Here is a 22,482-nt window from a genome sequence, read left to right on the forward strand (position 1 = left end):
CACCATCTGCTGTCTCAAGTGGAGCATGTCTCGGTGTTAACAGAGTGCACACAGGCACATGGGGCCACACACACTACCGAGCATCATTATGATGCAGGAATGACTTTGAAACCCTCAAAGGGTTAAAGACTTTCTAAACAAATTACACAATATATACCAGTAAAGATATTCAGCTTGTATACTCGATCCATCAAAATCAAATGTGATTAAATTGTCCCCTCGACTTTTCTATGCAACTACTGTGAACCAAACCCAAGATCTATCAAACATGTGGGCATAACTTAATCCTGATCCTCCAGCATGGCCAGTGGCTCGTGTCCCAACTCTCTGGGATCAGACCCTCGATAAATAAGATGGAATAATGAGCAGAACAACTCAGAACGGTTGTCCATTCACCTTTTTAAAATGTAAAAACACTCTTTTATTCATGAATACACCAAAGCAGAATGCACACAAATGATGTCAGGTGGTTTTTTAATGTTTCCAAAAATAGTCTCTAAAAGTGGGATTTGTTTTACAAAAGCATCCATATATTTAACAGGTATGGACTTCTTATGTAAACACAGACTGTCAGACTCAGTGGTGAACCCTTGGCAGGAGTTAAGACCATCCACAACTGAGGAAAAGAAATCAATTTGTTTTTACTGGTTAGATGTGGGAGGTCCCAAATGTTGATTTTAGAAACTATTAGGAGTAACTTATAGCAGAGGCTTACGAGCGTACACAGTGGAGCACAAACCTAAGCAAGAGCGGTATAAATGCTGCAATTAAACTGAACGATGGGGGATGATGTGATGAATCGGGACAGACGCCCACATTTATGCCCACGACAAGTTAAACTCATGACAGAGGCGTGGCTTCACTTCAAAGACCTTAAGGAAGGTATCTTAATGTCACACAATTAGACTGACGCAGTACTGTGCAGTCGCCATCCTTGGCCGCTCGGTCAAACTCTTTTTATTTTCCACATCTTTCACTACAGTTGGAGGATGAATGGAAGGCTCAAGGTCAGTCAAATGGTGGCATTTTCCAGTGAGAATATGCCCTTGTACAAAATATCCTCTCTGGTAGCAGACCACTGTTAAGAGAATAAGGATGTCTCAAAGGCAGTAAAATTTAATAGAGATATAAGTGTGTGTTTTGTAAGAGAGAGTGTGTGTTCTAGTGGGAGTGACAGATTTAAGGAGCAGCATCATCCCAAACTGACATCAGTTAGACTCAGAGGTATTTGCAGCGGTTTGCCCACAAGTGCCTCACACAGCTGGGACAGAAGGATTCGTGACGCCTGTTCTTTGGATCATCAGATGTCTGTCACAATTTATTGGAGCATCAATCTATTCTGCGGCCTCGGTCTCCATCGGCTGTCCTGTTGCATTCTCCACCGTCTTTGAAGCCTTTTTTTTTCAAAAGAAAGGATCGACGTTAGAGCAGACACTTGTCAAGCATTCTCACAGAAACAGCATTAAAGTGAGATACAGAATCACACCGTCCTGGATCTCACCTTCTTTTTCTTCTTCTTCTGAGTCTTACGGCTGGCTGAGCTTTGAAGTAAAGCCTTTATTGGGAGAGGGAGGAGTGGACAAATATGACTTTCACAACCCGATGAGCTACAGCATTAAATACATCAACACATAATGGTTTTGCAAGTGCGAAGTCAGCTAACAGGCGGGACACAGCAGTCCCATTAGTCTAATCCTTCTCAGGAGGACTGTCTATAAAAACCATATATTACCTTCAGCTCTGGGTCCTCCACCTCGTGCTCAGACTTGTAGAGTTCTGGCTCAAAGAGGCTGTTGGTGATCCGCAGAGGTCCGTTGGCCATGAGCAGCACGGTGAACTTAAACTGGGCAACGAACTCGCCTGAACACAGAGGGTTCACAGTTATAGAAGTAGTCGTAGTAGACACCTTCGCAGTTAATGGTTTTCCATCAATCAACCTATGATTGTTTGTCAACAGAGACCTCTAGTGGCCAAAGAAGGGTTTTTTTTCATTTTTGATGTGTGACAGAAGAGTGGCTTACAAGATGATAGTGAGACCTATACGGTTTGGAGATGGTGGCGCTAACAAAAAGACAGGAGGCTGAACTGGAGGTGGATGCTGAGATTTTCATTGGACGTGATCGAGATGGGCAGGATTAGACGTGATTATACCAGCTTAGGTCGAGCAATTTGGAGGTAAAGTTAGAGAGGCAAGGCTGACATGGTTGGGACATGTGCAGAGGAGCGAAGATCACAGAGAATATTCATAGATGTAGTGAGGGAGGAGGGTTGGCGTGACAGAAGGATGATAGTGACAGGATGAGATGGAGGCGGGAGAACTATTGTGGAGACAGGCAAAGTTGGTCAACAAGATCTATGCAGAGAAACTTAAAAGTCATAACAAGGCTTCCTTTACCCAACACACTAAAAGACTGTTAATCTATTTGGCTGTTGTCCTTATACTGCAGAGAGTCTATCACTCAGAGCTGACCAGCCAGTTTGGAGCCACCTGGACCACGGTTTCTCCCACTGCACTCAGACGTGTAACGGTGAAGGCTGTGAAGTGGCAGGGCCCGACTGCTGCAAGAAGGGCTGCACAGTCAGTACTCATACTCGTCTATGCCAAACCCCAAAGCAGGTACTTCCACTTTTTGTCTCTCCATTTATTTCTCTTTTTAATTTTATCACTTACTTTAACTGCAACAGCAAGTTTTTATTACTTGTTGGATTAGAGACGTATTACTAGTGCTAAGTTTGCAAGAAAAAAGTTGCACACCCCTTTGAAATACCAGGAATTCTGACTGGATTATTATAATACTGGGTCAGAATAAGACATGAACCCAATCAGACTAAACAAATAACAGCTGCACGTTTTCACATGTCGTCGCTGAACACGTCGAAAGACCACTTATAGTACACGCTCGCTCCTAAATACACACTGGTGCTCACCCTCTTTCTCTTGCAGTACAGTGAAGGGCTGCACCAGCTCATGTTTGGCACACTCCACCACCCCCAACCTGGCCTTTGCTTCATCCTCAAACGCTCTGAAGACAATGGAAAGAAAAATAAGTGGATGAAGGTGCAAACCAATTTCGGTAATGATAAAATTGAAAGGCAAAAATACAAGAAATCTCTAAACTGGGGTAAAAGATGCTACCTCAGAGTGAAAGGCATGGTATCAAAGCGTCTCTCCATCTCGCTGAAGAATGTCCGAGACGTCTTCATCTTCAAGCCGTACACCTTGTTGGCATCTCGTTTGTAAACTGTGGTCCTTTGACCTCCATCCTTTGCCTTATTTAAATAAATGAATTAACAAATTCTTCATACTGAGCAGAAAAAAAACAAAACAAAACAGTTGACCATACGCTTCAATTCTTCTCACCTTTCCCTCTCCGGTGCTGATGAGCACATCCACTGCATATACTTCATGCACCTCAAACTCGGCCTTCTCGTGGTCCTTTCTGCAAATACCACACGACGAGGTGAGCTACTGGTCAAAGAGGGCACATCGACCATTATACGCACCGGCTGAGAGAACTCACTTTTGCTGGTCCGATGGATTCTGGATGATCGTTTTCTCCCCGTCGATTACGTGCTGTTTCAGCTGATGGGAGAGCATGCCTGCGGACATTCGAAAACTAAAATGAGTCAAGTGGGCCAAAATCACATCTAGAAACCGAAACCACCGAGTGTTCACAAACACTCACCCTCAATGGGGGAGCACTTGAATGACTTTGCAATCTTGTTCCAGGCTTCCGTGACCTGCGTGTTCTGATGAAAAACAAACAGCGGCGATTATGAGACGAGGTCCAAATGGCTATCTGGTCACACAGATCCGGTCAGTGGGAGAGCTTTACCTGGTTTCCCGGCTTGACGAGGCGGAGAGCGGCTTCAGCACAGAGGTGAGCTGCCTTAATGACGTCCGCCTTACGTCCTGTCAGTGGGTTGTCCTGCGGAGACACGAGAGGTAAGTTAAAGACTGAAGGTATTGGGATTATTGGCTGCTACAGGCCGGGTGTGTTGCTCGTACCTTGGTCACGCCGACAACGAAGCTGTGAGCCACATTTGAGATGAAGCCGTCGACGTGCACACCGAGATCACTGCACACAAACATGAGGAGGTTAAATTTTGGCTCAGTTTATGTTTTCAGTGCTTTTTTTCCCACCTTGCAGTAGGATGGTGAGCATAAAATGGGAAGCTTACATTTTGACAAGATCGCCATCCTTCAGTATGATTTCAGGATCACTCTTCAGAGGGGAGAAATGGCACACACAGTTGTTAACAGACACGCATGTAGGAAAAGCGATACCTGGGAAGGAAAGAGAGAGTGAATGAGGGAGTGCTGAGTCAGAGTCAGATTGGTGACTAATGAAAAGCCCAAAAGAAAGAGCGAGCAAGAGAAAGAAAAAAATACCTTTCTTCATTTCCTTTTCCCTCTTGAAGATCTTTCCAGTTTCTGCCGCAATGAAGGCATCTCCCTTTTCGCACAGGCTGAGCACGGAGACGCCAGCTTTAGCTGCCTCTGCTACAGCCTTCAGAGCTTCTGCAGGGCAAGAGATAAGAGAGCCATTAAACTGGTTAATATGGTGTTTAAATAACAGAGGGCAGATAAGTGTCAGGCTGAAATACTATTTTCATCATAACTTTACTTGCTGATTAACTCCCAGGTCAATCAGCTGTTTAGGCTCCCAAAACGTTTAGAATTAGCGGGGAAAGGCGCTCTTACAGTGTTCCTCTTATCATCAGAGGGCACAGATAAACCCATTTCACATTTGCTATGAGATTAACGTTTGACAGGCTGCCTGACAGCTGCGGGTCTGCCCAAATCTGCGCAATGACGAGAGTGAATTAGGTGTCTTAAATCAAGATCAGCTTATCATACATAAATCATAATAAGGACATACTGCCACTGATGTAAAGGACCAGCATATGATGTGATCTCGTGCATCATACAGAGAAGGGCTGGGGATGAAAAACAACCAGTCTCTATATTAAACCAAAAAGGGTCGTGAACTAAATGCTTTTTTCTGTTTTTTTTCCCAACATCAAGTATGTTTAGAAATGTAATTGTCTGGTAGGCAGCCTAGGATTAATTAGATTTGTTTCATTTCTTAAACCACAATTAATAGTGCCACAGAGAAAGTCGTTTTAAATGGTCTCTGCTTACGCCAGTTATTACCTTTAATTACACCGTATAAGTCAATCAGGTCACCAGCAAAGTTGAATTAAACTTAATTTGTACGGATCTGAATTCACTGCACACATGCGTTTAAATGTAAACTGCCTTATTTTGAACACTTGCATGTCATCTGTACTTGCCATTGTTATCTGTTAACGTTAGCAGTTACAGCTAGCTAACGCCTGATAGCCAGCTAGCCCAGCCACATAGCTTCCTAGCTTACCGGTGTGCTGCTGTGACAGCTACATGGCGCTAAACGTGTGCGGATAGCTTTGAAGAGAAATCTAGGTGTAAATGATGATAAAATACGTATTTTATTCGTTTATTTGTTTTAAAAAAGCCCCCGCTTCCTAATGTGATCTTCCTGTTATCGCTGCACTGCCGCGGCACATGGCATAGCTGCTGCCTGCATATGACTAGCTGACACTGCTAGCTTACATCAGGCGCAGCTCTGGTACTTGTAAGAGATCAAAACGCCTCGTTAGCGATGTATTTACTTACGGTTTGCAATCTCTGCGCCCATCTTGTACTTGGTAACCACCAAGTCATCGGCGATGGTTTGCTCCTGCGTCTCATCATCTCCAGACATGTTGGCAGTGTGTCCGCGAACTCGAGAATAACTTTTTCCCCGCGGGTCTCAGTCAGGCTCAGGACGGACCACGCTGCTCTGCACACCGGCCCGCCCGACTCCGGCCGACAGCTCACGATCAGCAGATCCCGCCCGCTGCCAAAGACACACTCTGCAGTCAAGATAGTTCACTTCCAGCTCGGTGCGTTGACCGATGGTTAACTGTTGGCCAAATGCAATAGCTTTACGTTTAAGTTTTTGGGTGTCTCATATTTTTTTTTTTAACATAATATTTGTTCAGTTTTACTTTACTGCACCCCAATAACATTATAATAGCATGGTAATTAGCTCATAAGAGGGATTTAAATTGAGAGATATAACTACTCTGATATACACAGGTTTAATTGATACATACACAGTACCTAATAGATAGATACCTACAGTATCTATCTATCTATCTATCTATCTATCTATCTATCTATCTATCTATCTATCTATCTATCTATCTATCTATCTATCTATCTATCCACACACACGCACACACCTACACAAATACACATTAACAAAAAAAAGTTTATTTGGGAATAAGGTTAGGATTTACATGTTTTGCTTCAAGAAAAGCACGCTCTGAAAAATACGGTGGAAATGAAATGTGCCCATCAGTTTTACGGTTTCTATCGCTACTTGAACGAAAGCGGAAAGATGTGACCGTTGACTCTCACTTCCGTCATCTCTGATCTGCATCTGAAAAAAAGCAGCGCGAGCGCGTCACCAGTGCCGTCACTTGCCTTTTGCGTTTCAGCTCTGCATAAAACACGTGCCTCCTATAGCCGGTAAATCTATAGAGTACAGTCTCTTTAACTCTGTCATTTTAATGAAAGATTGAGCAATCAATTAAATAAAAAAAATAAAAAAAATAAAACAACCACAAAACAACATTTTATTGTTTTATTATATAAAAAAATGTCAACATAATGTAAAAAAGACTTCTGTTCACATATAAATGACAATTGGTAGGATATCTGCAAACTAGTCACTTGAATTTATATAATAATTCATGTTTCTATAAGAAGTACCGGGAATCATTTCATGTTACTGCATTCATTGTGATATGAAGGTAACTTTATACATGCTTGACGACACCCTCCAGTTTGTTGGCCTTGGCCATCTCACAGTTGGTTTTCACGAATTATTATTCATCAAATAAAGAAGAATCAAAAATATTTTAAATATTTTTTTCCCTCCTGAAACTTTGTGGCTGAAAAGAACCCACAAAAAATTGAAAAAAAAAGAAAAAAAGAAGAAGGTGAACATGAATATGAAACAGCCCACATTTATGACAGCAACTTTAGCAACTCCAGCAGTTTCTGTGCCTCTGTCCCTGGCCGCATTATTAGGTGCGCACAGCATCTGGTTTGAGGAACAGCCTGCTGTGCCAGTAGTCTGGGTTGTCGAATGATGTGTTGCTTGCAGGTTCCCCCACACCAGCGCACACCTTGATATATTCCCCAATCTCTGTGCACCTGCCACTGCCCATCTCCTCACAAATAACCCTCCCCTTTACTGGGAGGTTCTGGTATTCTGCTTCCTTACATCTGCTGGGCACCACCCCAAATCTGTTCATCTCCTCATACTCCTCCACCTTTTCTCCCCCAGCTTTCAGCACATCTGGCCTGGGCATGGCCGTACTGCTTAGAGTGGCTTTCTTGTTTGTGTTCTGGGTTTCCTCCGTTTCCTCTTCCTCTTTGTGCTCCTTTTTCAACACCTCCACTGTTTGGTGTATTTCCTGTTCTTCTGCTGCACTCTTTGCAGATGTTTGACTCCCACGTCTCTCCTGTGATGATTCATCTCCCTCTGTAGAGTCAGAGTGCCTGATGTCCATGTATTCATACCTGCCATTCCCTTGGGCTGGCTCTCCTGGGTCATCCACAGCTCTGATATCACTAGTGATGTCACTAGTGAGTGGATGTTTCTCTGCTGAGTTTATTCGCTCTTCTGCAGTTCCTTCACAAGCCTCATGAACTGTATTCCTCCTTACAGCTGAGTCTGGTGGCAGAGTTTCTTTGTGTGCTATGTCCTCTATGGGTAACAGAGCCCTGAATGTTGGGGAGGGTAAGGGTGGGGTTTTGCAGCAAATCCCCACAGTGGGGTCATCTTCCTGTCTTGAAATGCTGCTGGCCAAGCGAGGAGGAGCGCTCTCCTCCATGTTCATGATTTCATATTCCTTGGTGGGATTTATCACCATAAAAAGCAGGTTATCCTTGAGCCTTGAGTTTCTTTGGCCAGAATGAGAAATTCTAGAGACTTGAACTGTGATAGGGTGTAAAAAAGGAAGAAGATTAGGAAAGATGCTTTGGTTAAATACATGATTTAACTATTTAAACCAAGATATAACAAAACAACAAGGCACTGTTCCTATCTTACTGCTCATAATTTACCTCTTTCTGGTGTACTAGGTGAGCCAGGTAGGACATAGCCATAGCTGTCCACCTCCTCCTCTTCCTCTGCCGTCCACACCTTGTACGAGGGTGGACTGGAGGCTGTTGAAAGTTTCCTTTGTTGGCTGATCGGCACACGACGATTACTCCTCTCTGAGTCAATCCTGGCCCTGTGAAGACTCCCCGTCCGTAAGCCTTCCTCATGCACCTCTGCCTCTCTGCTAATCCCCCTGAACTCTAACCTCTCAGGCAGAGTCCGGACTGAGCTCAGACGAGACCTGTGAAACCACAGCTGGGACGGAAAAGCAAAGAGTGATGGATAGTTTTTTGGCCTGCTGGCCGTGCCACCAGTAACATACTTATTCAAAGTGAAGTCCTTTGGAGATGTAGCTAATCATATCAACTTTTTGCAAATCAGAAATTAGGAATGTGTCTTTGCATGCATTTGTGTGAAAGTTTGTTTTTATAAAAACCTGGCGGAAGCTGTCTGCTGGGCTTGTGGTCATTGGCAGGTATCCTATAGGTCCCGGCTGATATGTGCCACTCTGCAAAAAAAACCCCAAAAACAATTGGTCTGCTGATTCTGCAATTATCCTGTAACAACAGTGCAAAAATCCAGGATGTTCTTCTTTACCCTGCACGAATTAATCCGAGAACGAGACACACTCCAAGACGGCGAGTGCTGAAGAGGAGGTGTAACCAGACCATCCTCCAGTCCCTCCTCATCTTGCTCTTCTAAACCTGCATCCAGAAGTCCTCGCTCTGACTCCCTTCGATGGGTTGCATCTGAGACAGGTTCTTCTCCTTCCAGCTGCAAAATAATCAGGAATATCAGGCTTTAAGATTAAAGACTATATTTCAGAACTAAAAGTTGTAAAATGAGTAGCCATCATAGTCTCACCTTGATGACAAGGTATCTTGGTGGGTCCCTCGCCATGCGAGTGAAGTCACTGGCCAGTTCTTTGAAGGTTGGCCTTATATTTTCATCAATCATCCAGCCTAAATATAACAAGGAAAGCACGAATTTTATTATGTATCAGAATGTTATTGTGAATAATGCCTGAATAAATGGTAAATATAGCACTCTTCTACTTTAATCACTTAAGTTGATTACTCAAAATACTTTTTTACTACAAGCCAATCACACACATTCATATAAGCACTAATTTTTTAATTTTTTTTTTATCTAAGCACCTTGTCTAACATCACTGCGCACTCTTACACTTCAGTTGCATCATGGGCAATTCAGGGTTAACTATCTTTCCCTGGGATACTTCAACATCGAGACCGAAATAGTCCGCTCTACTTCCTGAGATATATATGTGTGTGTGTGTGTGTGTGTGTGTGTGTGTGTGTGTGTGTGTGTGTGTGTGTGTGTGTGTGTGTGTGTGTGTGAGAGAGAGGGAGAGAGAGAGAGAGAGGGAGACTAATGTTTTGACTAACATTTCACCATGACCATGTAGACATCTATAGTACAGATGTGGGGCTGTGACAGACGCTCGCCCTTCTCCAGCAGACCTGGCACTTCCTGAGGCGACACGGATGCATATGGCTCCGCCCCAAATGACATAATCTCCCACACTGTCACCCCTGTCCAGGAAAAGAGGACAATTTAAATGCTCCATGCCAAAATTCACAGACAGTGACGTTTCAAGAGGAAGGTTAATGTATTAGTCAGACAGACACACACACATACACACATACACACACACTCAATGACATCCTGTTACCATAACTCCAGACATCACTCTGATGAGTATATCTTCGAAACAAGATGCTTTCGAGTGCCATCCATTTTATTGGTGTCTGAATAAACAGAAAAAAATGCAGAAAGTCTACTCAGATTGGTTTGTGTTTGATTGCATTACTGGAAGAGACAATAAAAGCTGTTTAACAATTCAGTGTGCATCGCAAACTGAATGACTCACAACAACCTTTGTGTCTGTGTAGACGTATTTCTTGTCATCAGGGTAAAGGAGGTCTGCTACGCCGTAGTCGGAGATCTGGACCTGATAGTCATTTTTCAGTAAGATGTTGCGTGCAGCCAGATTCCTGTGGACCATGCAGTGCTCTTCCAGATAGTACATGCCCTGAGAAACAAATGTGTAGTCATTGTAGTCATTAATATATTTGCACAGAAAAGTAAACAAACAAATAAAAAAATAAAAAAAACTGCCCTCACCTTTGCAATCTGCACACACCAGTTGAGCAGGAGCTGGGGGTCCAGGCTGTTCTTCTTTTGCCTGATGTGCTCCAGCAGTGAACCTTGTGGACTGAGCTGGGTTACCAGTTGCAGACTGGCACCTGGGCAGATGCCCAGCAGCCTAACGATGTAAGGGTGGTCTAAGCTGCCCATGGAGAGCATATGCTACACAACAAACAATGCAATGATAATGTGATTATTGGACATCTTTTGGCATATGATAAAAGTCAAGCATTCATTCTTTACACTAACTTCTGTGTGTGATGTTAAACCTTTTTTTTCAGAGGAGACTCACATCAGTAATCTCAGTGAAAGTTTGTCGACCGGAGCTATCCTGGATTGTCTTAATGGCAACGGGTATTTTTACCGTCTCTCCTTCTGGAGTCCAAAAGCCCTTAAACACAAATTAAATGTAGAGCTGCACACTAATCTATGGATAATCAGTGAAAGTCTAACAAATCCAGGCTAATTAGTACCTTGTGCACAGTGCCAAAAACACCAACGCCAAGGGATTTAGCTTTTTTCAGCTCTGAGGGCCTCAGAAGGCGGGCATGAACCTTGGTGCCTTTCTCTCCAGGACCCAGCGGCTCAAAGCTCTGCCACAAACAGAGCAGTTATTCCAAGGTGATTTTCCTCATCACAACAAATGCAATTAAATCAGTCCAGAAGAGATAGTTGAGTGTTTTGTAAAGTCTCACCTCTCCGCTCTCCAGGTACCTCCTCATAGCCCTCTTGCGACGGATGGCAAGTCCTCTGTGGTAAAGCATGCCCAGGAAAAACAACACCAGGCAGAAAATTAAGCCAGCTGGGACACCCAAGGCTATGCCTGTGATCTGACCACTGCAAAGAGAGAAATAACAGAGCGAGCACATCAGCTAAAAAGAAAAGATTTTATGTCATGATAACACCGCTTACTTCTTGGGAAACTGAAAATTACACTTTTAGAAATAAAGTTTTCGAGTTCAAATATTTTTTTTGTTATAACAGTGCAATGATTTGTGATTTAGATTTGAATTATGGAGAGCCAACACAAATTGCAGTGTACTGTTTTATGTTCACCAGCAGGAGGAAACACTAACCTACTAACTGCCAGTCTGGCTGTCTCTAAACAGTCCTTTAATCCCGGGCCAATGCATCTGAAAAATAAAACACAAAGTTTTCTTTATTATGCAGAGATTCAATAACCTAACTGAGACACTTCACTTTGGGGAAACATGTGGGCATATATACTTTTTAAAGTCCAGTCTCACCCCTGTGTGCAGTTGTGGTGACACGGTTGACAATGACCCTTCCTGTTGGGGTATTTGAAAATGAGTCCCTTCTGTCCATCATTTATCCCAGTGGGACAAGAGGACATGCAGAAAGGACCATCTTGAAAGCTGGCACAAGCCACACAATCATCTGAACCCTACCAATGAGAGAGAGAAAGGAGGATCATAAATAAAGACTATGTGAGATAAACTCTGCTAGAGTGACAATGAACCAGAAATGAACCACAACAGAGATGCCACCAATATACGAGGTATCACAAAGCCTGCATTCAGGTATGCAGAAGAGCATTCCTGAATGCACTACAGCTGGGCTACAGCAGCAGAAGACCACACCAGGTGCTACTCCTGTCAGCTAGGTCTGATGAGTGCTGATCTCTGCTACAACATTCAGATGGTAGGGTTAGAATTTGGTATAAACAACAAGCGCTTTGTTGAATCAATGCCACAAACCTTAGTTCTGAAGGCAAAGGAGGGTCTAACCTGACACTGGTGATGTGTACCAAATGAAGTAGGTGGTGAGTGTGTTTCTAAGTACCTTTCTTGTTTCATCTAGATTTTAACAAATGAACTGCTTATCTATTTTAAAAAAATAATCAAAATTCAAGCTAGAGTTCGTATAAACTTCTGGGCTACTGTGTCACTGGATTATCAAAGCTAGTGATTACCGGTCCAGTACAGGTGACTTTCCCACTCTGAGCCTTGCATTCTGAATGACAGGCGGTACACTCGCCATCCGGACCTGCAAATTCCCTTGGTGCCCTGCAGAAATATTAACCAAGAAGCAAAACAAAATATTACATATATGTTCAACATACACACATGAATCACGAGAATGTAAACTCACAACCACTGACCCGTTGTAAAAATGACAGCTGTGCACACATGTGCCATCTCGACTGTAGTTCCTACAGGAAAGACACTGTTCAGGCCCTGGGCCCCAGCATCCTGCGTCTGAACATAGCTGATCACACACGTGGCCTTCTGCAACTACATCACAAAACTGTGTAAGAACAGCACTGATTACTTGCTTACAACATACAACACAATAGTGAATTCTGAGTTTAATATGCTCAAAATATAACATTTAGAATATAGTGAAGGTTATCTGTTAGTCCAACAGCTCGCCTCACCACACTCTGCCAATGGCTTGTTGTTGCTGAGGTTGTTGCCTCGAACTCGGCGGCCTCTGAACAGCTGCGTCCAGTTTACAGTGTGGTGGTAGCAGAGATTGCTGTTCAGACTGATGTACATGCTGCCGTCACTGATTTCTTTTAGAGAGCGCAGACCCAGTGAGGTAAGAGTGGGGACACGCATGACCGTCAGAGAAAAATGGCTTTCGTTGGAGGGTTGGAGGATGAAGAGGGGAGAAAAGGATGATTCAAATGGAAAAAACATCAGATTGTCTGTAACAGATTATGTTGTAGTTCCAAGCCTGTTAGGTAATGCAATCAGTCTCACAATGAAACTGTTGGAGGTTTCTTTCCCTTAAAAAGGAGTTTTTCCTTTCCACTGTTGCCAAGTGCTTACTCAAAGGGGTCATCTGATAGTTGAGGCTTTCTTTGTATTATTGTAGAGTCTTTACCTTACAATAAAAAGTGCCTTGAGGCAATTTTTGTTGTGATCTGGAGCCTTATAAATAAATGAGTAATTCAACAGACAGTCCTATAGATAGATATTAGTCTGAGTAAGACAAATGCCTCCATGGTTTAACCCTTTAAAGCCGGTCGGAGCGGGCACGCTCCGTTTTGCGTAACTATTTTTAAATCCCTGTGGAACCGGAACCACATAAGGTAGCGCAATAATTTTTTTTGCATATGAAACCGGAGGAGTTGTACTTACATCTTATGCCATCAGCTCGTTTTAGGTCACAGTTTCCTTCCACATAATGCTTTGTAAAAATTGCATAAAAAGCACTTGCAGCAACAAAAACATAATATTCCAGAAACACACTTTGCCGATCCGATCAGCTGTTCATAACACTTCCTACATTGAAATAGACGTCAGCGCGAACTATCGCATGTCTGCCATTACCTGCCCGAAACCGTAAGTGACGTCATTTTCGCGGATAATGTAGTTTTTTACTTATAGGCCTTATAAGCCTATACTGGTGTTTTTAAAAGTCATGTTAGACTCCATGCTTTTCTGAATAGTTTCTGGGATGCTTAGAACTCAAATTGCACTGCTTTAAATAGTTTATTTTGATGCATATGCTGCTTTTTTGCAAATTTGCATTTATTTTCGTTTTTTCTGCAGTATATAAAAATTGGTGTATCTCAAAAATAAAACTATGAAGACACTCAAAATAAATTTCCTGTTGTTGTAAACTATTTTTTGCAACTTTTTTGTATTTAAAGTTTTGAGGGATAAACCTCTTAAATTTCTCTAAGTAGAAATATATGTAAAAAAACCAAAAATGATTTTCAATTTTTTTGTGGTAGGTCTTAAAGGGTTAAGAGTAATAGATTTCCCTTACACACAAACATAGTTAGTCCCTCATTTAGGGTCATATTCAATAAAAAGTCAATTTTATAATTCTTAGTCAAACTCTGTTTTAGAAAGCTAAGATTATCCGGGTACGCTCAGGCAACCTGACAAAGAATGAATGACAACAGACCACATAAATACACACGAGGATGATGAGGGAAATAGAAACGCACGGGGAACACAGCTGATACAAATGAACATGATGCCACAGGTGAAAACTAAACACACTGAACATGGAACACAAGACTCTAAAAATAACATAGGAAACATGGAGACGTTAACTGGAAGACCCAAGCTTGACACCAGACAGCGAGAGAGAGGAAAACATAACCACAGTGGACACGAGAAAGAGGAAACTAGAAATCACTGGCTGCAGAAACATACATGGATACACATGACAGACAAGGGAGACAGAACATGGGGAGGAGACGTAAACAGGAAAGGGACACATGCACCTTAACACAGACACACAGAGAGGGACACAGAGGAGAGAGACACAAGGAGAGTATACATGACAAATGGGGGAGATGACGGGAGATAAAGACATCACTGAAACATATAAAGGGCGAGGGAGACTTAAACACAGGGGACTTGACAGACTTGACACACTGAAGACAGGACACCAAAACCAACATAGTAGGGAAGACACAGACATGGGAAGAACCTAGACAGAGGAGAACTAAATAGGGAATTAGAACTCAATATCAACAGAACTGACTAAAGCTTAAATTTTACAAACAGGAACATCATAACACAAAAGGGCATGAAACTCAAAATACTAGGTCAAATGACATCCCATAACACCAAATCACACATTTGAATCCATCAGCTGTTGTGATAAAAGTATCCTGCTCTGGCCTCTCACTGACACATGTACAGTATAATCTGCAGTCTAGTCTTACTTGTAGAGCGTCCTCCCTTGAATGGTAGTGAGGCTCGAAAAAACAGACAGATCATTCAGCTCTTTGGGCCAGGACTGGATGTTTAAGAAATCTGAGAATAAAACACAGTGATTGTATTAAGCACCATAGAAAATGACACTGTGCATACCATTTTGCAGATAATTTGGATATTTGTTTTCCCCCAAAGGAGAGCATATATCATTTGATGGATGCAACCTTTGTGTGCATTATCAAGGGATAGAAGACAGCCTCATATGTGACAAGAAAACCAAGCAGTTTAATGTTAATTGTGACTGTCACCTCACCGAAGTTTAAATGGATAGTTTACGCCAAATCAAACTTGATTGTGCTATGACAATTGAGAGAAGGGAAACATCTTTGCAACCAAAGGCAACTCACACCAAATTGGGAAAAAAACATGGATGAATAGCACTACAGGTCTAGGCAGGAAACATGCATGCTTGATTGTGAAATTCTATATAAAAAGCGATCGCTGGAAAAAAGTGTCAGCTGTCACAAACCACATGAGTGCACCTGTTATTTCCCTGACTGTGCGGAACACTTCCAAATTTTTGGCATCAAGTGGTGGGATGTTTTTAAAATCATCTCTGTGAAGAAAAAAGACAAAAAATTACTATAAACATACCAAGTGTATGGCACTATACCCTGAGATGCATACTGACAGTTACCCCATAATCCCCGTGACCAGGAAGTGAAGGCTGCCCTGAATCTTGGTGCAGTTGATGAAGCTGTTGATGTTGCTTGAGTCCACAGTCTGCCTGTCTTCAGCACCAGTGCCTTCACACACTACAGGGATGACCAGAAACAATCATATCTGACAACTGAGATCTAATCTTGGTGGAAGAAGTGAAAAATCGCATTTGTATTCATTTCAACCTTTTGGGCAAAGTCCGCTGCAGAGCTCACACTTCCTCTGGCCTTCTTTCTCTACCTCCATCTTGTCTGACGGACAGGCGCTCACGCAGGAGCTACCATCCACCACAAAATGAGCTGTGAGGAGGAGGAAGAAAAGAAAAACACAGGGAATATGTTTATTATACACATGCAGAGGAGCAAATAAAATAAAATGATTGACGATACAACTTTAACAATCTTAAAAGTCAGTAATATGCTTCCTGACAGCCTACTACCAGGTTTTTACCAGCTTTTCTCTATTCTCTATGTCTCCTATCCACCCTAGACTCCTTACTGACAATATGGGACACACATGAACACACCAGATTCAACACAACACCTGAAAACTTCTGTTGCCTGGTTAGAGTTGGATGTTGTATTTAGTTTTTGGCTTTTAATATGGGGACTAGCATTATGTTAGATCTGATACCATATATTAGTGCTGACTGCAGCTTCGTGAACAGGCTCAGTGTGTAGTATATGAAAAGGTCGCCAAACTCCTGGGGAGATTGGCGACTGAGCTGAATGTTTTCCACTTGTGAATAATCTTTCTCATTGTAGAATGATGGACTTGTTTGGAAGTGGCCTTACAACCCCTCCGAGACTGATGGGCAGGATGATCACTTCTGATGTCTTTCCTCCCTGGCACTGAATGCTCCAGACCAGAAAGCGCCAAAACGTTTGTCTTTATAAATGTGGTCATGCTTGCTAATGACTAATTAATGGCAGCTAATTAATTAATCCTTCCTTAATCCTTACTCTCTTTATCCTTTTGGAAACAGAAAGAGTGTACTTTATTTTTCACATGCTGCTTGTGCATTTTGGCACAGTGTAATACGTCATGTGTTGTTGCTAATGTGAGGTTGTTGTTAGCCTGCCATGGACCAGATGATTTTTATTATTACAACCTGATGCTTCAAACCTTAGAACTGAAAAAGACTGCACTGTTGTTTTGTTTTTGTTTTTTTTATACATGGCTGAAAAAAGTAACAAGAAAACTTTGAGACTTGTAAACACATGCAGGCCACTCACTGGGGCACTGAGACACACAGATGGATCCGTATTGGTACTTGGCATTAGGGTTGGTTTCCATTTGAAACGTCTGCTTGTTATAGATCAGAGCCCGGGGACACTGTGGCACACAGGCTCCGGAGTCATTGAAGTGACGACATGCCTTTACAGGAACACACACAGAAAGAAGAGAATCAAAATTAAATACTAAAAGCCCATATGTGAAGCTGCTGAAGTAGATCACAATTAAAAAGACATTCATGGCCTGCAGAGGCTGAATCATACAGATTTTGGTTATAAATTACTTTTCTTCTAATGTCACCAAGAGGTCAAGAATTTTGTTTTTGAATAGTGTGGATTATTTTTTATGGCAGGCTATTATGTGCAACTATGCATTTCCAAATTTAACTTGATTTTAAACCTAACTTCATCAAAGTAAGGCTGTGCGAGCCACAAGCATGAATATAAACTCCAGTACAAGAATGTGCTTGCATGAACTATTGTATTTACAAGCTACATCACATGGCAACAATTAAAGGCAGACTGACCATCCATACCACAGAAGAACAAAGGAAACAAAGCATTAGTTTCCCTTAAACTCTGGAAAACCTGTTCAAGATTTAGAATTGGGCCCAGGAAGTAAAGACTTATTCCCAGCATGAGATACAGGAATTTAGACTTAAATCCTTCATGAAATAAAAAAAAAAAAAAAAGAATAAAACCATTTTCTTGATTCATCAGCAAACCTCTCCAAAGAGAAAAAGATAATTCACTTACAAAACAGTCCACATCTTGGGGGCCTTTACATCCTGCTGCACACTCTATGTGACAGCAGTCCCTCGGGCTTGTGCCAAAGCAGCGGCCGTTACACTGTGGAGCGCACACCGTCTTAGTCACTAAAACACACAGGAGAGACGAGTTAATCGGAAGTCACAGAAATGTGTATGCGTGTTGAACCTTTGTGTGCGCGTCTGTCTCTGGGTATTTCTGTGTAGCTTTGAAGAGATATAATGAGGTGAAGTGAAGAGGAGCAAAGGAAAAACAAAACGTGGGCGCTCACAGATCTGGCATTGCTTTTCGTTTGGTCCCCAGCAATAATCTCCGCAAGATTTATGGCATGGGCCTAAAAAAGAGAGACACATAGAAAGATAAGCGTTTCTTATAAAAAGAGATGATTTAGAGATGAATTGGAATACGTATAGCAGACCAGCAGTGACCTTTCTTTCCATTGTATTTGATATCAATAGGAGCGCTGCTGTCCCGGACAATATCCTGCCAGAAGATCCAGGGACCATAACTCAGGTATTTGTTATTGATAATCTGCACCCCTCCCTCCAGAATCTCTGTGAAAACATTAGTGAAACATAACGCAAGCTAGACAGAGAAAACGGTTAACACAGCTTTCAGCAGATATATCAGTATCAAAGGTGAATCAAAATATACACTTAAAAAAACAGTATGAGAATAATTTTTTCATGAGGTTTTTAAGCCTCTAAGAAAATACTAATAAAGTTTGAAAGAATTAGACAATAAAACCAATAAAAGATGCAGAATTTGGAACAAGGTAAAAGAAATGATCTCTCAGGTCATTTCATTTCAGTTTTATTTATGTAGCACCAGTTCACAATTGTAATGTAAAAATCAAAATTACAGTTTAACAGATGTGGTGAGAAGTTTATCTCTACTCATCATGGGCCTGAATGTCATAGTAATTTTGGACTGATTTCTTTTAACTCTTTCTTTTTTTTCCAGGGTGAAATGATTTTGCACCATACATCTTTAATGTCTTTAAAAAAACAAGAATTACGTGCGCAAGTTTGAATTTATTTGGGGCTTTCTCTAAACCACACAGGGTCCAAAATATACACATACACCCTTTATATTTGGTTAAATGTTCTTTAGTAAGTTGTACCTTGTCAAGATACTTTTGGTAACCATTCAAAAAGCTTCTGGGATAATTCTAGCTGGACATTTGACCACTATTTTTAGCAGGTCTGGTAGAGATCATTTAAATTGTCACTGCTTTGGCACCAAGGTCCAGAAGATGACTCAAACTGTCACTTCAATTCTGCCAAGAAGAATTATGCCAGAAACTTGCTGATGGTTACCAAAAGCATCCTGATGAGGTGATTGATAGACGATGTGCTGAAGGACCATCCATCCATCCATCCATCCATCCATCCATCCATCCATCCATCCATCCATCCATCCATCCATCTCTTCCACTTATCTAATTCAGAGTCACAGGGGGGCTGGAGTGCATCCCAGCTGCCACAGGGCAGACACAGGGTACACTCTGGACAGGCTGCCAATCTGACTCAGGGCTAACACAGAGACACAAACAAGCATTCAAACTCACACCTACAGGTAATTTAGAATCACCAATCAACCTAACCCCACTAACTGCATGTCTTTGGACTGTGGGAGAAAGCCGGAGAGCCATGCAAATACACCAAGAACATACAAACTCCACACAGAAAGGTCCCGGTCAATTCAAAGGAATCATTTAAAGCCCAGACTTCCCATGACATTCATGCCCATGTTGAGTGGATGTAAACTTCTGACCACAGCTGTATTTGATGGCAGGGACTTCCAGTAGGACCAGGCTTGATCTGAGATGTTGAGTTTAATTGCTCCATTTTATGTAATGCACCACTCCCCACTGTCACAAACGCCTTGGGTTTCAGAAAGCATTTTCTTTTACAGAACAAACATTGAACGTTTTCTTTCTCTAATATCTGTTTTTCTGTTGTTCTTCTAACCCGTCAGGTTTGCGAGTCCCAGCTGTTGTAGGCCGTTGGAGCCGTCCTTGGGGTAGTTGAGGAAGATCGATAGAGCAAAACGTCTTTCATACAGGCTGTTTCCTCTGATGACGCGCAGTTGGCCCAGAGGAATCTCTTGAAAGTGGTTCATAGCAATGAGGACATAGCCAGTCACCTCACGGATTCTCTGGAGTGAAGAAGACCATTAATATAAGAGGCAATATAAGAGGCTACTTCTACAATATACTCTCCACTTTTTAACGCTTTTTTCAAATTTACCGACTGGAGGCCTGGAGAGTAAGGAAACATGACATTTACCTTGAGGAAGGAGAAGTCCCAGTTACTCTCAATCTGTGTGATCTCCAGGTTTCCCATTACAATCTCACAGCCATAATACCGGTTTCTAATCAGATTGTACTGGTTCTCCTGAGAGCCCGTGGAACTGAGTCCATTCTGCGTCCCTGGACACACTTCTAACACAGATAGGGAATAAAGATGAAAATGAACGTAAATAACACTGGGAAAGTGAGTACTGTGGGCTGTGTTGTGTCTGTGGTATTTATAGGGTTGGTGACTCTCCCTGATGCTGTGTTCATGCCTGTGCTGGCTACAGATTTTGATGTGAAGCAGAGAGAAACTTGCAGGCTGTTACCCGCTTACATGGAGCAGTACAGGCCTGGGGCTGATGAAGAGGAGGCCAGGGGGGTCAGAAGAGAGAGTGACTTTTTTTTTTCCCCCTCAGACAAAGTGCTTCATTGTTGTAAAGCTATAAATGTGGACAGTGTGTCTCAGTGAGTGATGAGTGCTGCAGTGACAGACAGTGCTTCTGTGTATGCGTGTGCATGTGCGTCTGCAAGCCACGCATTGCTGAGATCATACCAAAAGACAATGGGCCGTGTGTGAATGGGACTCTCTGGCAGAGGGAAGGGAAATATCGTGAACGGAAGGTGACATACACACCATCTCTGAGTGCCCAGCAAGAAAACTGAGGAACTGGTCCTTTAATGTGCAAACGTTAGCCACCTGCAGCACTCACTCAACACAAGTCACATCTCTTGTCTTCGTTATGAACACATAACACACAGCTATGGGACCCTGAAGACTGCTGCATAATAACAATGGAAAGTTACATGCTGACAAAGGACTGTTGCCTAATGCACACTTATATTCATACATGGCTCTTTTAAGCAAACACTGGCCCTGAATCATTCAGCTAATCTGGGAGGACTCAATAATATTCAACTCATACTTAGGATAACTCAAAAACAGGCATTAGTACTTAAATTATTTGTTAATGTTTTGTATTTATAAAAACATTCATAAAACATTCATGAAAGGGCTCAGTGATCGGAAATTAGTAAATAAACAAAAGGTCCTGACAGGAAAGAAAAACAGTGTGATTGTTTGACAGCTATCTCAAAGGGAGATCTGAATGTTAGCAAAGACACATTAATGTCGTTGTAACTGCAGATAACCACATTAAATTTTATTAGAAAGGATTTAGTGACAGCGTGACAATCAGTTAATGGTAAATAGAGGTTCTTAAAGTGAATCTTTGCTGTTCTCTGCAGATTTTTACAGTGCAGTGCAAGGGCCTGGATAAGACCCTAATCATAACAATAAAAAAGCTTTTAAGGAAGAGTGGTGAGCTGTGAAGCAAACAATGGCATGGTGAGGTTTATCACTTTATACTACGAAAGCTTTAAGTGCATACAGTTAATTCTATTCTATTGCTAGAATTTGTCTGGTAATTGAGGTATTATCTAAATTTCACGAGATTCAAACTTAATGAAGACAGGATTTCAGATGTAGAATCACGTATATCCTCACCTTCATGCGTTTGAGATGATGTTCGAAGCCTCCAAGATAAAATCACTCCCAGTAAAATGACTCGCCACTGCTCCATGCTGATGTCCAGCCTGTTCACGGAGATCTATGCATATCACAGGGGTTTAGGTAGTCCTCCGAAGAGCCAATATGTATTGCAGGGAAAAATTTGACTAAAGAATATAGAGTAGGGGGTGTAAAAGTTAAGAGTTAAGTCTCCATGAAAGGGAAAATCCGATCAAATCATGAGTCAAAGTGAAGGACAAGTGCAACTCCTTCAAAACACCTAATAAGACCGCAAACATCCCTCAGACTACTTGAAAAACTGAAAACAAGTTGTAGTTTATTGTGATGAGGGAATTTCCCTCCCAGATGGGGACGTGTGATTGGCCGATATCCCGACCAATCAGTGGTTTGTCCGTCATTTCGAGCTGAAGCCTCGGTTGTTACGCTAAAGCAAAAAATTTTGCTAAATTTATGAAGCCCTCGAGAAACGACTGACATAATACTGCTGACAGAAAGCTTAAAAAATTACAAACACGCGTGGCTAAAACACTATAATAACAAAAAAGCTAAATGACACACGAGTCACTGAGACAGACTCGGTTGACTAACAAGGACAGGTCGTTCAGTGTAGCATTGAACTGATTTTGGATGTGAATCTTTGCCGTGTGCAGCAGTGTGAACACCAGTTATTTTTGTTTCATGCTGTCAGCAGTGGAAGCAGCGTTTCGGTCCCCCCACCCAGTAAGAGCCCAGCGCTCTGAGTGGCCGCACTGTTTCCCCCCGTAAAGAGCAGTATTGTCCCCGCAGCCCTGTCAACTGGTTAATCACCTCTTTGATGCGTATGGAGCAGCCTGCCACAATGGCCACATTGTCAGACAGTCAAGTGACTTCTGAACCCAAAACAAGAACATGCTTAATTTGAGAAAATGGCCTCGGA

At 42.2% G+C, this 22,482-nt stretch overlaps 2 protein-coding genes across 4 annotated transcripts; both read right to left on the bottom strand.

Annotated features, from left to right (window-relative positions):
• Nucleotides 1–457: 457 nt before the first annotated feature.
• On the bottom strand, nt 458–5,876 carry pa2g4b (proliferation-associated 2G4, b). The gene is made up of 13 exons (XM_031746842.2): nt 5,660–5,876; nt 4,394–4,522; nt 4,183–4,288; nt 4,010–4,079; nt 3,837–3,929; nt 3,687–3,750; nt 3,522–3,600; nt 3,362–3,440; nt 3,137–3,270; nt 2,929–3,023; nt 1,733–1,860; nt 1,502–1,555; nt 458–1,394 (listed from the first exon to the last, which is right to left on the bottom strand). The coding sequence occupies exons 1-13, from the start codon at nt 5,745–5,747 to the stop codon at nt 1,335–1,337; spliced, it is 1,179 nt and encodes a 392-aa protein (XP_031602702.1). The 5' UTR covers nt 5,748–5,876; the 3' UTR covers nt 458–1,334.
• Nucleotides 5,877–6,335: 459 nt separating this feature from the next.
• Nucleotides 6,336–21,833, bottom strand: erbb3b (erb-b2 receptor tyrosine kinase 3b). Of its 3 annotated transcripts, none has more exons than XM_039604521.1 (28): nt 21,543–21,833; nt 20,031–20,182; nt 19,713–19,899; nt 18,168–18,293; nt 18,011–18,073; nt 17,728–17,846; nt 16,972–17,113; nt 15,922–16,035; nt 15,714–15,831; nt 15,559–15,632; nt 15,025–15,115; nt 12,769–12,971; nt 12,493–12,625; nt 12,304–12,397; nt 11,618–11,775; nt 11,447–11,503; nt 11,066–11,207; nt 10,844–10,963; nt 10,663–10,761; nt 10,347–10,532; nt 10,093–10,254; nt 9,895–9,970; nt 9,608–9,754; nt 9,066–9,163; nt 8,799–8,975; nt 8,638–8,709; nt 8,165–8,456; nt 6,336–8,036 (listed from the first exon to the last, which is right to left on the bottom strand). In XM_039604521.1, exons 1-28 carry the CDS (start codon nt 21,616–21,618, stop codon nt 7,120–7,122), a joined length of 4,395 nt encoding a protein of 1,464 aa, XP_039460455.1. In that variant the 5' UTR covers nt 21,619–21,833; the 3' UTR covers nt 6,336–7,119. The 3 variants fall into 3 exon arrangements, with proteins under 3 accessions (XP_039460455.1, XP_039460456.1, XP_039460454.1); XM_039604522.1 differs by having other exon boundaries at nt 10,099–10,254; nt 20,031–20,185; XM_039604520.1 differs by having other exon boundaries at nt 20,031–20,185.
• Nucleotides 21,834–22,482: the final 649 nt, after the last annotated feature.

This window comes from Oreochromis aureus, linkage group 20 (assembly GCF_013358895.1).
Source record: "Oreochromis aureus strain Israel breed Guangdong linkage group 20, ZZ_aureus, whole genome shotgun sequence".
Classification (NCBI taxonomy): domain Eukaryota; kingdom Metazoa; phylum Chordata; class Actinopteri; order Cichliformes; family Cichlidae; genus Oreochromis; species Oreochromis aureus.

Excerpts from the sequence above, each read along its gene's own strand:
- pa2g4b (XM_031746842.2), bottom strand. The coding sequence starts at position 5,747 with ATGTCTGGAGATGATGAGACGCAGGAGCAAACCATCGCCGATGACTTG. Across the intron at positions 3,024-3,136 it reads ACCATGCCTTTCACTCTGAG|AGCGTTTGAGGATGAAGCAA; the intron begins GTAGCATCTTTT and ends CATTGTCTTCAG. Across the intron at positions 1,556-1,732 it reads TGGAGGACCCAGAGCTGAAG|GCTTTACTTCAAAGCTCAGC; the intron begins GTAATATATGGT and ends CTCCCAATAAAG.
- erbb3b (XM_039604520.1), bottom strand. The coding sequence starts at position 21,618 with ATGGAGCAGTGGCGAGTCATTTTACTGGGAGTGATTTTATCTTGGAGG. Across the intron at positions 17,114-17,727 it reads CCCAAGATGTGGACTGTTTT|GCATGTCGTCACTTCAATGA; the intron begins GTAAGTGAATTA and ends GTTCCTGTAAAG. Across the intron at positions 16,036-16,971 it reads CTGTGTGTCTCAGTGCCCCA|CTCATTTTGTGGTGGATGGT; the intron begins GTGAGTGGCCTG and ends TCCTCCTCACAG.